Here is a 13,861-nt window from a genome sequence, read left to right as displayed (position 1 = left end):
GCTGCGTACGCATCTAACTTCGATCCTTTTACAGGTCTATTCCCGCTGCTAGGTCACGCCGCCATGAACGTCAGACCATCTTTGTTGACAGTATACGAGACTCATTTTGTACCCCTCGGAGAGAGATTAAGGCCTGGCTTGAGCGGATTTCTAAGCGGCGTTCTCCTTGGCCTGGAGGATGGCTCCGACCACTTCGATAGGTATTACTTACGAAAGACGCAACTTGCGATTAAAAGATCAATAGGAATTTCCTTTTCAGAACCAATTCCTTGCTCGAAAAGGTGTGCGAGGGAGTGGGCCCGGACCATTTCTATGCGTGTCTGTGGGACTGTTTAGCTTCGAACTCTGGAATTCGACTGCCTGCTATATCGTTCGTGTTAGCGCATTTCAATAAAAAATTACCGATGGAAGAGCAGAGGTACATCATGGGCACGGACACGAGAATTATGGTAAGTAATAGTGATGGGCGTGATACCAGTCTTTCTCATGAGTTTCAAGTAGTTCGATACCTGAATACTCGTTTGGAAGGTTCGATACGTATCGAAATTGTAAGTACTTGAGATCGAAATTTGATACCAGTAGGAGCTAAAATGAAGTACTGAGTGGAATTTGAATCACGGCAACAATACAGTATCGATACTACTCAGACTGGAATCAAGCATGCATAGGTATCGAAAACCGTAATGAGTACTTTAGGTATAGCTAATGTAAGCGGCGGAAAAAGAGAGCCTCGGGCGTTGGGACTCGAACCCGCGATCTTCGGATTCCGCTGCGCACTGATCTCAGCCGCCTTAGCCACCACAGCTCGCTACATAACGCACAACACCGCAACTCTTACAGTATCGAATAGAATTTTTTCCCAAATGATACCTACAAAAGTCTCGGTCTTTTAAACTCGACTGCGTTGGAGTCCGACGTTGAGCATACAAAGTCTCGCAATGAGGGACCCCTGAATAGTTGGACAAGGAAAGAGAATGAATATAACGAGAGAAAGCGAAATGGACGTACTGGGTGGTCCTCTTGCGATGCTAGTCGAAGAAAGTGGTGCCCGGCACCAGGTGCCGGAAACAAGACCCCTCGAAGTGGTTAGTATACCTACCCATTAAGAAGTGAGAAATCTTTCAGTTCCGCATTTCTCATCAGATCTCTGCGAAAACGACGCCAATCGATACCTTATGTTTCACCGATGAAAATAACACCAAGGACGACGTAATTCGGAACATAATGAAGAAAATTACTTGAAAATTTGATTTCCATAATCTCCACCTACCTTCGTTAAAATCCAAAATTTCCAATTTTCATTGGAACAACATAAGGAATCCATCGGTATCACTTCCATTTCGATACGATGAAGAATAAAGAATTTCTTAATGCGCTGAAATGAATATTTCACCCTCGACTGCGGGGCGCCAACCTCGATTCGCTGCGGTCGACCGAGGATTCATATCTGTTTAAGAAAAACTGCATTCTTTATTCTTTATCGTATCGATATGGAAGTGATACCGATGGATTTCTTATGTTTTTCCAATGAAAATTATACCAAATTTCAATAAGTAAATCGGACTATTTTTAACGAACTTAGTGTGAAATTATATAAATCAATTTTTCATTTAAGTTCCTTTTCGCAAAAGTTTTCGCAAAGATCTGATGAGAAATGCGGAACTGAAAGGTTTCTCACTTCTCAATGGGTATTCCAACCATTTCGAGGGTTGAAAGTCGCAAGACTCGCAGAGGCATCGCCGGGGGAGGGGTGTGGTGTCCTCGCCATCTGGATGCCGTGAGGCATCTCATCCGACCCGAACGCAGTCGAGTTTAAAGGACCGAGACTTTTGTAGGCATCATTTGGAAAACGATTCTTTCCCAGTACTCATTCCTGTTTCGATACCTATGGATGCTTGTTTCGGATTCGAATAGTATTGATACTAAGTCCAGCCAAGATGTTGATACCTACAATGGATCAAACCTTTTAAGTACGTATCATTTAGGTATCGATACCTTCTGATACCTACGGTACTCATACGTGCTTGAGATGCCATAATACTTCACCGCTAGGTATCGATACTGCTTGAGTGGTATCACGTCCATCACTAGTAAGTAACATTTTGCGAGCGAAGCGTAACGTAACGCTTCTCCCGTTCTGTTAACCGATTGAAATCGTGGAGCAGGTCACCGCTCTCTGCGCCGGGGTGCAAGACAGTTCTGTGCTGGTGCAAAGAAGCGCTTTGGATCTGCTGTTAGTCGGCTTCCCTGTACATAATAGTCAGTTGACACACGAAAACATGGTGTCGCTAGTCACGGCTGCTCTCGTCACGATATTAAGAAGAGACATGAGCTTGAACAGGTGAAATAAAGAGAATAGAAAGATGAAACTACGCGCTGCTTTCACTTGCTGATATTTTATACATTGAATTTACGTAGGCGATTGTTTGCTTGGCTCTTGGGCACTGAGGTGAGCACATCTATTTTAAAGAGAAAGACGGACACGACAGTCTCAGATGCCACGGAGCACGCACCCACGTATTTTGATCTGTATTCGAAAGAAATGTTGATCGAGGCGATAAAATCTTTGCTGAGAGCCGTGTGCGAAGAGAGCCCGCAGGATTTGAAACCGTACAGAATATTAGTTTCGTTGCTAGAGAAAGCAGACATTGGTCCGGTGATACTGGATGATATATTATTCGAAGTTTTCAGGTAAGACACCTTCCGATCGAAGTAAATACTATGATGGTCGTTTCTGAACTTTGCGGATACATTAATTCTCTCTTCGTAGGACATTTTATAACGCTTGTGGACAATCAAACAGAGTACCAAAAACAAACGAAGTAGTGAAGTCGGCGAATCTGTTATTTTCAACTCTGGAGCCGTCTTACGTGTGGATACATTGTGGACATCTGTTCGAGAAGGCTTGTCAGACCAGATCGAAGACTAGACGCGAACCAGAAGACGACGTTGTGAGGTCCGTGGGCAGTGGAATGCCCAATTTCATGGAAGTGTGTATATTAACGGAATTCCTGCTCGAGACGGTGTCACTGGACGCATTCATAGACACTCCCTCCGAGCATCTGCCTGGGTTGTTCTATGAAATCGTCAGTAAGCTTTTCTATCACATCGATCTTCTGTCTCCTATGGAGATCTCGCGGAGCCTCAGGTTGTGCGCCAAGATCTTATCCAAGGTACAGCCAACGGTGGTGTCGACTCACGCAGAGAAAGCCGAACTGGAGACAAAGTTTGACGCAGCTACGAGTGCAAACGCTAGCACAGTGGTTAACGACAACTCCTTGACTGCGATCCCTTTGGAGAAAAGTCAGTCGGATAGCAAGCTGAATAAGCCGGACACATCCAGTAGTTCTTTCTCGGAGAAAAGTCCAAGTCCTAGGAGAAGAGCGAACTCTGGGGGCGCTACCAAAAGGTCCGACAAGAAGTCGAAGAAGAAATCTAGCAAGAGTACGTCGAAGTTGAACGACTCCTCCTCCATGCAAGATAATAACAGTAACATTTCAGTGGTGATAAGCCAAGAGTCTAAGGGTATACCCAGGAACAAGAGTATGGATGACATAAAGACAGGGTGTATGGAGGCGAACAGTATTAGTTCTCCATCCAAGGATCAGCTGACCACGTTGAAGCAGTCGAGTAAGAATAGCCCCATGGGTTCGACGGGATCCTTGGGCAGAGGCCCATCCCCGGCGTTCCAAGCGCAGCACACGATGCTAGAGAAATGCCTAAGACAGTATGAAACGTTTTATGTTAAGCTAATTAGTAATAGAGTGCTGAGCAAAGAGAGGACGGTACAGGATATGTATGACAATTTGATTATACCGTGCCCACGGGAGAGCTTCGACGAGAGAATGCGTTACTTAGAACTATTGCTGAACTCTAGATTAAATATGGAAGACTCCGGGTTCTTCAGTCAGGACGTGTCTGTGACAGAGGAAGCCAAGCGTTTGAACATTCTCCACCTGTACGTAGAGTCTGTTCTGCAACTGGAATGGGAGGAAGCTGTGCGAATTGCGTCTAGCTTGTTTGTCGAGCTCTCAACGTTCCCCAAGTATTTCCATCCTGGCGATGGATTGCTGGTGGAAGAAGAACCGAAGGAGAACATCGTCCTGCCGGATTGGCTGAAAGTTTTGGTGGTTTGTAGCTGCTGGTTGGGGAAGCAACCGGCCCTGCAGTTGACCAGTATTGCCACGCTGTTGGATCTAGTAGCTCTGCTGAAAGCTCATAACGACATCGATACCCACCCGAAGAGCGGAGAGGGAGTGACGTCTGTAATTATGGTGCCGTTGCTGAAACAATGGCACATAACGTATTTGATGCAATACACCAACGTGTTCCAGGTATTCGATTCGTTGCTATGTGTTTGTACGTAAGTTTAAATAGTAAGGACTTAAAATCTACTCTTCGAAGGTACTGGCGCACTCCCTGTGGCATCATCTCGGTGAATTGCCTGCTCACAAATATAGATTGCGGTGCGTTGAACTGCTACACGAACTGCATCATGCTCTGTACAGCTCTTGCGACGCAGTGGAGGATGTCATAGGAGCTGCACTCACAGCGGAGAATACAGAGAAGAGGATAGAAGCGTTCAATAGATTCTCGACTTTGTGGCACCTCGGACGAGAGATCGAAACAAATCCCAGGTTACGGGGCTGCATGAAGTCATTCGACCAGTAAGCCGAGCATCGTTTTGCCTCTCAAATAGGTTTCATCAGACTCTGTGCTAATATATACAATTTTGCAGGTCTCTGTTAAAGATACTAGATAACTTACAGCTCGCGGATAACTCTCCGTTGAAGCTGCACGCTCAATCGTGGCTTCTCCATTCTCTAATGCGAGGTGATATTCCGCGGATAGTGGATCCACTGCTGGTGATACTCCTGGACCCATCCACCTGTCGCATGAGTGTCCTCCACGTCAGCATACAGCACAGTAACACCGTTCTGACAAAGAATGATCCGGTAGAAGAGAAGTCCGAGGTACAAGACGACACGGAAGGTTCCGCAAAAATCTACGCCATCAGCTCCGTGGACGGGAATGTGATATATCATGTCAGCGATAGTGTGGACGAGGACAAGAAGTGGAGGAAAGGCAAGAAAAAGAAGAAGGCCATAAATCCTGTTAAAGTGAAAAGAATATTCGCCGTGACGACTCTAGCCGCTGGCGACAATTGCAACCAATACGTGACCGAGAGGAATCAATTCATGAAAGAGCTGGAAGTGCCGCCCAGTATATCTGGTAATCGAAAGATCTCAGTGTTCGTCAACCCTTTGTCGTTGAACTGCAATGAGAATTCAAACGACTCGTTGACGGAAGACGAGCTGATGCCTCCTACGAAGAAAACGAGTCTGACGACAGAGCTGTTGAAGAATGCGACAAGGTTTAAGAAGATAGACTTCGATAAAGGTTCGACAGCCAGCTTGGACGAGAGCCTCTTCGAGTCTGCGAACTCCAGCTTGAAAGCGAAGGATAAAAACGGAATGAAGAAGCTAAACGGCGAAGTTGGCTCCTCGCTGGACTCTATCACTAACAGTTTCGATTCCAGCAGCCCGGAGACGACTAATAAACAAGCTAAACCGAAGAAGGAGACTGTTATAATGCCAGGCAGTTCCAGAGAAGTCGCGGGAACTATCATTAAGGGTAAATATCATAGTACGAATGAATTCACGACCAACTATGATATCCACGATGTTGGAAGCTTCGAGGCTAGCATCGAGGTACCCAGCTGGACCATGGATGACGACGAGGGTGATCTGGAAGCCAGCACCACTGCGGAGGAATACTTCAACAACTCCAGTGGCAACAGTGTCGTGGAAGAAATCTTGAACGAAGTGCTCGATCGTGTGATGCAGCTGTGCGACGTCGACGAAACGCCAAAGAACAGCGACGACAATGTGTCCCAGAGCGCGAATGCTAGTCGCAATTATGGTGTCGGTGTTCACAACCTGCATTCCCATATGCTACTTTACTGCGGGGTCTACGACTCGACAAGGACTCTTTATGCCCTGCGTACTCTTCGCAACGAACTCTTAACGAACACTAGAATGTTCCTGTGCTGTGCCGCAACCACTGGCGTGACTAATGCCACGAAGAATTCGACGCTGCTGAACTTACTAGCTAGGCACCGGAAGAGCGTGTTTGGGAGGAATTTCCACGGGGACATTGCGAATACAGAGTTCATCGCGGCTTATAGAAGTAGCATGTATTTAGAAGTTTTGATTAGCGTGTGCCTTTACTTTGCGAGAAGCTACTATCCCAACTTAGGACAAATGAGGCTCACTCACGAAGAGATTTCAGGGAATCGACAGGTGATTATGATATCAACTTTCGCTTCGTGCTTCTGCGAACCTTTGGTAACACTGTTTCTTTCTTTAACAGGTGCAACTTGCGAGCGCAGAGTTATTAACTCTGATGTTCTCTGAGTTGATTCCTATTGTTCGTGACTCAGGAAAGGGTTTCAGTTGTTACATAGTCGATCTGCTCACGAAATGTAAAGTACAAAAGGTTGCGCTGCATTGCCTCGTATCTAGTGTGCTGAATATGAAGAATGCGCACAAGGATAACGAGGAGGTATTCACATTCACCGAGGAGATAATACTGTTCAATGACCCTATTACAGATAACGATGTAAATAAGTGCAAATACAGAGCCAGCGACCACACAGAAGCTTTCCAAATACAATTACTGAGGTGAATAATCGAAATGAACGTAGCAATTATTTTTTATAGTAGCCTTTTGCACTGACACATCTTTATTATTACTTAAGGTTATTACTAGCTTTAATCATGTTGGAACACCAGTGCGTTAACCAGAAAGGCGAAGAAATATGTCCGCCGATAGTTCCGACACCGAGTACCCCAACGCGAACTCCTCCTAATATCATAGGAAGTAGCTTAAAGTATGTACCTGGCGCACAGATTCCGCAGCAACCAATGTTCCTCGCCAGCATACTTAGCGCTTTACAATTGGTAAATGTTGGATTCGAATTATTATACATCGTTAATTCGAACTTCTTTCATTTACGCTACCTTTTTGCTCCGTAGGACCATATGCGACACTTGCACCAGCATTGGACAACTCTTGTTACATCGAGTCTTCCCTTCATGGGGTCCTCGTTAACTGGAATAGTGACATCGGTCATTCATCAACTGTGCTGTAATATAGAGCACTTGGCATCGTATTACATTAACGAAGAGACAACATCAGCGACAAAGCTGCAGGACATCAGCACAGTAGAATGTTGCCTTCCTGCGGATTACACAGTCACGCACTTAGAAGCTCTAACGTTTTTACTTCATTACTGCTTGTTGGACACATCGCAGCAAATTGGCTTTTCGTTCAATCAGCCTTTGAGTGGCACAATTCAGACTGGAATTCCTGGGGCAAATCCGGGGCAGATATTTAACAATCTCATTCACGTGTTTATGCCGAGCCCTCTTTCTCCCGTAAGCTATAAACTCACGTGTAGAATTCTACCAACAAAGGAGTGTTCTACAGAATACACTTTACGTTCCTTTCGTAGGATCTTACTACATCAAAGGATAAGAATGCTGCGACTGAATTACAACAGCATGCCAGGAGAACTGCTTTGAGCCATCTACCAAGAATAATCGCATCCCTTTCTACTCTCTGGCAAGCAGTCTTAGCAGCGAAGGACAAGTTTGTTTCATTTCTTATTTATTTCGTTAATTATTCGAAATCGTACACTCGCGAATGAATTCTTTGCGATACAATTTTAGTGAACAGGCCAGCTGCGTGGTGGGTAGTCCGAGAATAGTAAAGCACCAGCTTTTAGAACTCTTGTCTCCCATATCTTTTCACCATGGCGTAAACTTTTTGGCTGCGATTGCCGTTGCTTGGCACGAAAGGCGACAGCCCTCTAGCAATTCGAAAAAGGTGCCTCTCTTATCACATTTGCACTTCATTATATCTTGCCACTAATCATACGTATGCGTTAAAATATGTCTTACATTTTCATGCAGGTGCTTCCAGAAGCTTGTTCTAATCAGCAAGTTATGGTGCATTTAGTAAGCGCAATTCGTGTGATGCCTATCGACACTTTGGTACAAACTGTGCATCAGGTGGTAAAGAACCCACCACCCATTCACGGAGTTAAACAAGACTTTTCGCTGGAAGTTTCTGTGTTAGAATTACTTTATGTATATATGCAAAGTAACACGTCTCAGTCTGTTATCGAATCTTGGGCATCGTTACTCGGTTTGCTCAAGGATGGCCTATCCCTAACGGCACCTGCTCAATTCCTTTTGTTAGCCATTTTAAATGAATATGTACAGAAGTGTCCCCCCATGCAGGAGAAGAAAGATATAAGGGACCTTCAGGATGTGTCAGCGAAGGTATGTGCTCTGCTCTTTTAATAAACCTTTCCGTGTGGTCAATTGGGCACTGTTTGAAATTTCAGCTCGTCGAGTCATGCTCGCAAATAGCAGGAGCGTGCTTAGAACAAACCACGTGGCTAAGAAGGAACTTAGCAGTGAGAGAAGACGCCTTCGAAGTTGCCGAAGGATCTTCGGAAGGTAAAGAAGGCAAAGGCGGTACCGGTGCGTAATGTGCTTTTTATTTAGAACATTTCTTTCTCTATTAGTTTCTTTTTCTATTTTACTGCCATGTTGCCTTAAGAGATAATCTGCTATAGGACGCTGAAAAAAGATATTTTCGCGAATTTTTTTAACAAAGAAAAATAAATTCGACCTTCCCAAAATTTTAGGGGTATTTTAATATATATTTACACGATACAAAAGAAAAAATTTATAGCAAAATTTCAAGTTTATCGCGCCGAGGTTGGAATTGTGAAATGGCGAGAAAATGGAGCCTTTAATTCTGGCCCGAAGTAAAAAATCGAAGTTTTTCTTAATTTTCATAAACTTACATCGTCGATGAACTTTTGGAAAGATCGAATTTATTTTTCTTTGTTAAGAAAATTCGCGAGAATCGCCTTTTTTCCGCCTTCTAAACCAGGTTCTCCCCTTAATATAGTAATCTCGCCTTAATGTAACAGTTAACTATACAATGTTCCATTACAGTAACACCTGGTACACCGCCTAACGCAGCGTTCAGTGTACAAGCTCAAGCAGTGCTCGCAGAAATATTAGCACCTTTATTCGATGTTAGTTATGGCTCTCAAGAAAAGGAACGCGTAGTGACACTGTTAACTAATCTCATGTATAATGTTACGCCATATCTTAAAAATCACTCGTAAGATCCTTCCTCGTTTAACGTACTTTACATATTTCCATTACTACGCTACGTTTTACTAACTCAACTACTTTCAGGACAAAGAATATTGCCTCGTTCACTGCTTGTTCTCAATTACTGAGTTCCTTATCTGGCTACCAGTACACAAGGAAAGCTTGGCGCAAGGATGTATTGGATCTCCTGCTAGATTCAGCTTTCTTTCAGATGACCCCTGCCTGTCTACCTTACTGGAGAACTATCATAGACAATTTAATGACACACGACAATACAACCTTCCGGGATCTAATGAGTAATTCCCTCGCATAGTCTCTAAGACGCTTTCCTTGCGAATGAATCTTGCTTACTACTCTATTCTGTTACAGATCGCGTTTCCATGTCTCAGAGTAGCAGTATCAGTATATTCTCTTCGAAGGAGCAGGAGTACGAGCAGAAGGCTCAGCTCTTGAAAAGATTAGCGTACGTAATACTTTGCAGCGAAATGGATCAGTATCATAAGTACATGCCAGAAATTCAAGGTGAGCCTGGTAAATACATCGGTACATACTTTGTTCGGTTTCGCATGAATAACTTCTCTATTCCTTTTGTAACTAGAGCGACTGGCTGACAGTCTACGGCTACCACAAGTGATTCCATCTATTCAGGCGCAAGTGTTTCTTTGTTTTCGAGTTCTACTTCTAAGAATGTCACCGCAGCATGCCACTTCCTTGTGGCCAGTAATTGTCAGCGAACTTGTTCAAGTCTTCCTATACATTGAACAGGAATTGAATGCGGATAGCGAAGAATTCAGGTACAGAAACGCTTCAAATCCTCCACTATCAAAATCACTCTGCTTTTGGGATTTGGGTGCTTTCGACGCATGAAATTACAGAGATCTTAATTGAAAGATTTACCACGCGAAAGTGATGTACAATTACGATTTTTAAATGGTAACAGCCGTGTATGGATTCCTGTATGGGAAACGAATCAATTTATAAGTTAAGGGGAGAAGCTCGTATACACGGCTTATTTTTGTATCAATTTTTAGGAATTTTTTGCAAAGATACCAATGCGCTAATCCTTTCGTAACTTTAAGGGTACTTTATTTAACATTATATTATCAAAACGGAGTTGAATTTCGCCTATAACTTTGAGAATATAGTTTTAAAATGTTTTAGAAGCGATTTAGGGAAAAAAATTTGTTTCTATTTTTCGTTCGATTTATACGGTCTTCTCCCCTTAACTGAATATCAATTTTGAGTTTTTACCATGCGGCTTTGATCTATCACTTAACGTATCTTGTAGCCTTTCCTTGGCGTATAATGTGCTGTGCTCTAATAAAACTGTGTGTATTTACTCCTTACTAACATTAACAATACCTAATGTCATATTGTTTTTGGCTCTGTTTCGGTATCCGCGATTTGGTGGAATTTGTGATGCCTCCATAAATTGATTGGTGTTGGGACATCAGTCGTCATGGCAGGTAATTGAATGCTTCTTGCATATTAACGTTTACAAAGACAAGATTTCGACTCCCGAACAATGTATCTAAAAGTTACAGTTGCCCCTGTACCTTGGAATTATTTCTCGTACACGTAATAAAATTAGATACTTTGTTCCAAGTGGGGAGACATAATATTGAATATTTCGTAGCGTCAAATGATGGTAGTTACATTATAGATAATCCATGGAATTTATGTTTGTTTCGTTTTCTCGCTTATAATCGCAATACACCAGAATTACTTTCTCAGGAAATGAATCGTAGAATTTGTTAACCGGAGCACCTGTTTTAAATGGACTTTATTTTTGTAATTTCATACAGCTCGCACATAAAACTGCTCTCAGCTTTGGACTCGTCTTGGGCTGTGAACGCCAGTAACGGGCTCCAGGCACATGGCCATCCTCATTGGTTGCAGTTGCAGCTTGCCGCTGCCAAGTTGCTAGACCTAGCGCTGCTCTTACCTGCGCACAGGCTTCCACAGTTTCAAATGTAAGTGAAAGCCTTTGCTATCGGCGAACCTTTCGAAGAGAAGCTTTACGCAGAAGTTTGCATCCATTTTACAGGTATAGATGGGCATTCGTTGGAGACTCGGCAGCTGGATGCATGGAGAACAATAACTTGTGCTCTGATTTCGTACCACACATTACAAGAATAGCGAAGCTGATGGACAGCAAGGTTCGTTTGAAAGAAACATCTTACGCTTGGTTTCATAAGTCTTCCTGTTGCAATTTATTGAAATCGATGGAAGTTCAGTACGCTGTTGTGTTTTACAAAGCGTGGACAATGTTGAAAGCGCAGCTAAAAGCAGTGCACCCCTTACTTCGGTTAGCTCAGCTTCGATGATGTATTAGTAAATGAAATCCTCTTCCTTCTGGGAACAGTGCTCTGGCAGCGAGCACTGCTGTGTTTTCTCGTCGAAGACGTATTCTTCTTTGCACTCGCATCCACTTTTGCATGGCGTGTAACAATCTACTGCGTCTGGCTCGGAGCAAGTGAACTGGCAGACGCAGTGGGTCCAGACAGACCTTTCGTCGCATTGCTGAACGTTCCTTGTAATCACATGATCGAGCTCTACGTAATCGTACCCGGGGATCCTATGCTTGGTATACCGATACACTTTCTGCGGCTTGTACCAATCTAATCGTGCATTAGGCGAGCTTCCCTTCGCTGTATCATCGTTGATGATCTTGAATGGGAGGTCAGGACAAACGTCACATCGACGTCCTCGTCCGACTGCATCCTCAAAGTCACTCGTGATATAAAAATCGTCTTGAACGATATTCACATTATCGTGGTCGAAATTCTCGAAACTAATTGGCATTTCTTCGTAGAATTCCAGGTCTGTGTAATCAGAGTCATCCGTGTATTCTAAAATAAATTGATCCGTCGTAGAATAAAGCGTTAAGTCTGCAGAATGGAATGTTACATGGGTAATCCGGATAAAAATCGGCGGCCCGGTATACCGGTTTATGTCATTTAATTTCTAGTAATTACTACCAATTAGCTCAAGTGAAGCCCATTAAAAATGATGTAGTTATAATTCGTAACTGCATTCTTATTTCTCTCGTCTTTATTTCGCGAAATAAATTAGCATATTCGTGAACTTTAATACTTTTATCGAGAAATATTTACAGTTTGGATTTTAGATGAAATAGTGGATAAAAGATCTAGTCGAAGATTATAACAGAGGACGTTCGTGGATGCGAGGGAGTAGTCAGAAATTGTTACACTAAGCCCACGTTAATTTCCTTTTACATTTATAAATTTATATGATTACGTATAACACTTACGCGCATTTATTACCACTGGAAGGTAAAAGATGAAGTGAGCGACTGTTTTTAGTCCAGTCACTGCCATGGCCACTTTTAAACTGACTGGCAGTGAACTCTGTACGATCTTTCACTATTATTGCATATGAGTGTACTCAATTAACACTGTGCAGCTTGCACATTCGTCTCAATTAGTAACAATTGAATTCTTTTGTAATTGTATTAAAAGAAGGAATTCATTGTACATTAGCTATCTGACTGTATCGCGCACTAGCAATTCCGTTCAGGTCGAAAAGTCAGTAGTTTCGCGCAATCGCCTGCTTAATTCTTCACTTTTTTTAATTTCTTTGTTCCTCGAACCATTTGTCCAACCAAAGTACGCGTGCACTGCTCTTAAGCGCTTTCACTGATGAAATACTTATTTTAGCTACATGGGAAACGTATATGTATACTTTATTTTTGAAACCACGCCAATAACCCTTAGCGTTACCAGTTGGGTGCTTGAATTATATTTAACATTACATTGTGCATCATAGTCGCTTGATTTTTCCCAGAATTTCGTAAATATCAAACATAAAACCGTTCCTCTACCCAAAATCTGTATCTCCAGAGGTTGCGTAATATTTTCACGCTATTTAGATGAAAATGAATGGAGGAGGGAGTGATTTCAGCGAGAACAAATGTGTGTTCAATTTATAAATAACAGGGTTTATCGAGCGTTTAGCGCGCTACTGCGTTAATGCCAAAATTGTACTTTTTATATTTATATCGTTTGAAGATCAGTTAAGAGCCTTGCGTCACACGTGTTCTGTTGCAGTACAAACAAGAGTCCAGCTTCGCTAAAGCGACACCCGGTGAACTTCTGTTAACGTCGAACAACATCCGTTCGTTACAAGATCTGCATTATTTCTTCACGACGCTCAGCCGCAGGTCGAGCGACACCCAAGCGCCATTGAACATCACGCAACTGGAGACAGTGATCGAGCAGGACTTTCTCGAAAAGATGCCAGCCGCGAGGTAGTAGGAATACGCTCTCATGACAACGTAGGCGAGCGACTCTTAAAGGAGCAATGGCGAAAGAAGCATCCGTTATTCTTTGATATCTTTTCAAATGCACTAACACGACAAACTGAGAGACGTGTGATTCTGTTGGAGGGGACGGTCAGAGCTCCATGCTCGATTTCCCATACAGTTTTGCCATGGACTTGTACATCGCAAATTACGTAGAACTTGTAATATACGAATAACACTTGAAGGGATACTTGATTTTTATTAGCTAAGCTTCTAACTTGTCTCCTCATTCGGTTGTGAATAGTTATTAAAGTTGTACGAGTACGCCAGGCTAGAGCCCAGCTATAAATTGTATCCGTAGAGAATGTGTACAGTGTAACATAACGTTTTATTGGAA

General features: G+C 43.0%; 2 protein-coding genes across 9 annotated transcripts in view; one reads left to right on the top strand and one right to left on the bottom strand.

The window, feature by feature from the left end:
- The window catches only part of LOC143366034 (protein DOP1 homolog), a 16,956-nt gene extending 3,095 nt beyond the window's left edge, over positions 1-13,861 (top strand). For 5 of the 8 annotated variants that reach the window (XM_076806747.1, XM_076806746.1, XM_076806745.1 and 2 more), the window contains 22 exons: positions 35-200; positions 245-449; positions 2,166-2,341; positions 2,419-2,691; positions 2,771-4,334; positions 4,405-4,667; positions 4,739-6,302; positions 6,373-6,683; positions 6,761-6,962; positions 7,038-7,439; positions 7,517-7,653; positions 7,734-7,890; positions 7,977-8,348; positions 8,414-8,552; positions 9,036-9,207; positions 9,285-9,496; positions 9,570-9,722; positions 9,799-9,994; positions 10,655-10,666; positions 11,006-11,173; positions 11,248-11,359; positions 13,271-13,861. In XM_076806747.1, coding sequence (XP_076662862.1) covers positions 35-200; positions 245-449; positions 2,166-2,341; positions 2,419-2,691; positions 2,771-4,334; positions 4,405-4,667; positions 4,739-6,302; positions 6,373-6,683; positions 6,761-6,962; positions 7,038-7,439; positions 7,517-7,653; positions 7,734-7,890; positions 7,977-8,348; positions 8,414-8,552; positions 9,036-9,207; positions 9,285-9,496; positions 9,570-9,722; positions 9,799-9,994; positions 10,655-10,666; positions 11,006-11,173; positions 11,248-11,359; positions 13,271-13,474 — 7,160 coding nt within the window. In that variant the 3' untranslated portion in view covers positions 13,475-13,861. The remainder of the gene's footprint in view (positions 1-34; positions 201-244; positions 450-2,165; positions 2,342-2,418; positions 2,692-2,770; positions 4,335-4,404; positions 4,668-4,738; positions 6,303-6,372; positions 6,684-6,760; positions 6,963-7,037; positions 7,440-7,516; positions 7,654-7,733; positions 7,891-7,976; positions 8,349-8,413; positions 8,553-9,035; positions 9,208-9,284; positions 9,497-9,569; positions 9,723-9,798; positions 9,995-10,654; positions 10,667-11,005; positions 11,174-11,247; positions 11,360-13,270) is intronic. The other 3 variants (XM_076806751.1, XM_076806750.1, XM_076806752.1) reach the window with 3 other exon arrangements.
- Positions 10,951-12,854, bottom strand: LOC143366038 (uncharacterized). Its single transcript, XM_076806761.1, has 2 exons — positions 12,475-12,854; positions 10,951-12,052 (listed from the first exon to the last, which is right to left on the bottom strand). The coding sequence occupies exons 1-2, from the start codon at positions 12,539-12,541 to the stop codon at positions 11,532-11,534; spliced, it is 588 nt and encodes a 195-aa protein (XP_076662876.1). The 5' UTR covers positions 12,542-12,854; the 3' UTR covers positions 10,951-11,531.

This window comes from Andrena cerasifolii, chromosome 2, assembly GCF_050908995.1.
Source record: "Andrena cerasifolii isolate SP2316 chromosome 2, iyAndCera1_principal, whole genome shotgun sequence".
NCBI classification, from domain to species: Eukaryota; Metazoa; Arthropoda; class Insecta; order Hymenoptera; family Andrenidae; genus Andrena; species Andrena cerasifolii.
This window is presented reverse-complemented; position numbering and strand designations above follow the sequence as displayed.

Bases quoted from the DNA above. Each gene is read 5' to 3' on its own strand.
- LOC143366038 (XM_076806761.1), bottom strand. From the start codon at position 12,541: ATGGCAGTGACTGGACTAAAAACAGTCGCTCACTTCATCTTTTACCTT. The intron at 12,053-12,474 runs GTAAGTGTTATA...AATTTATTTTAG, and splicing joins TCCAGTGGTAATAAATGCGC to AATACACGGATGACTCTGAT.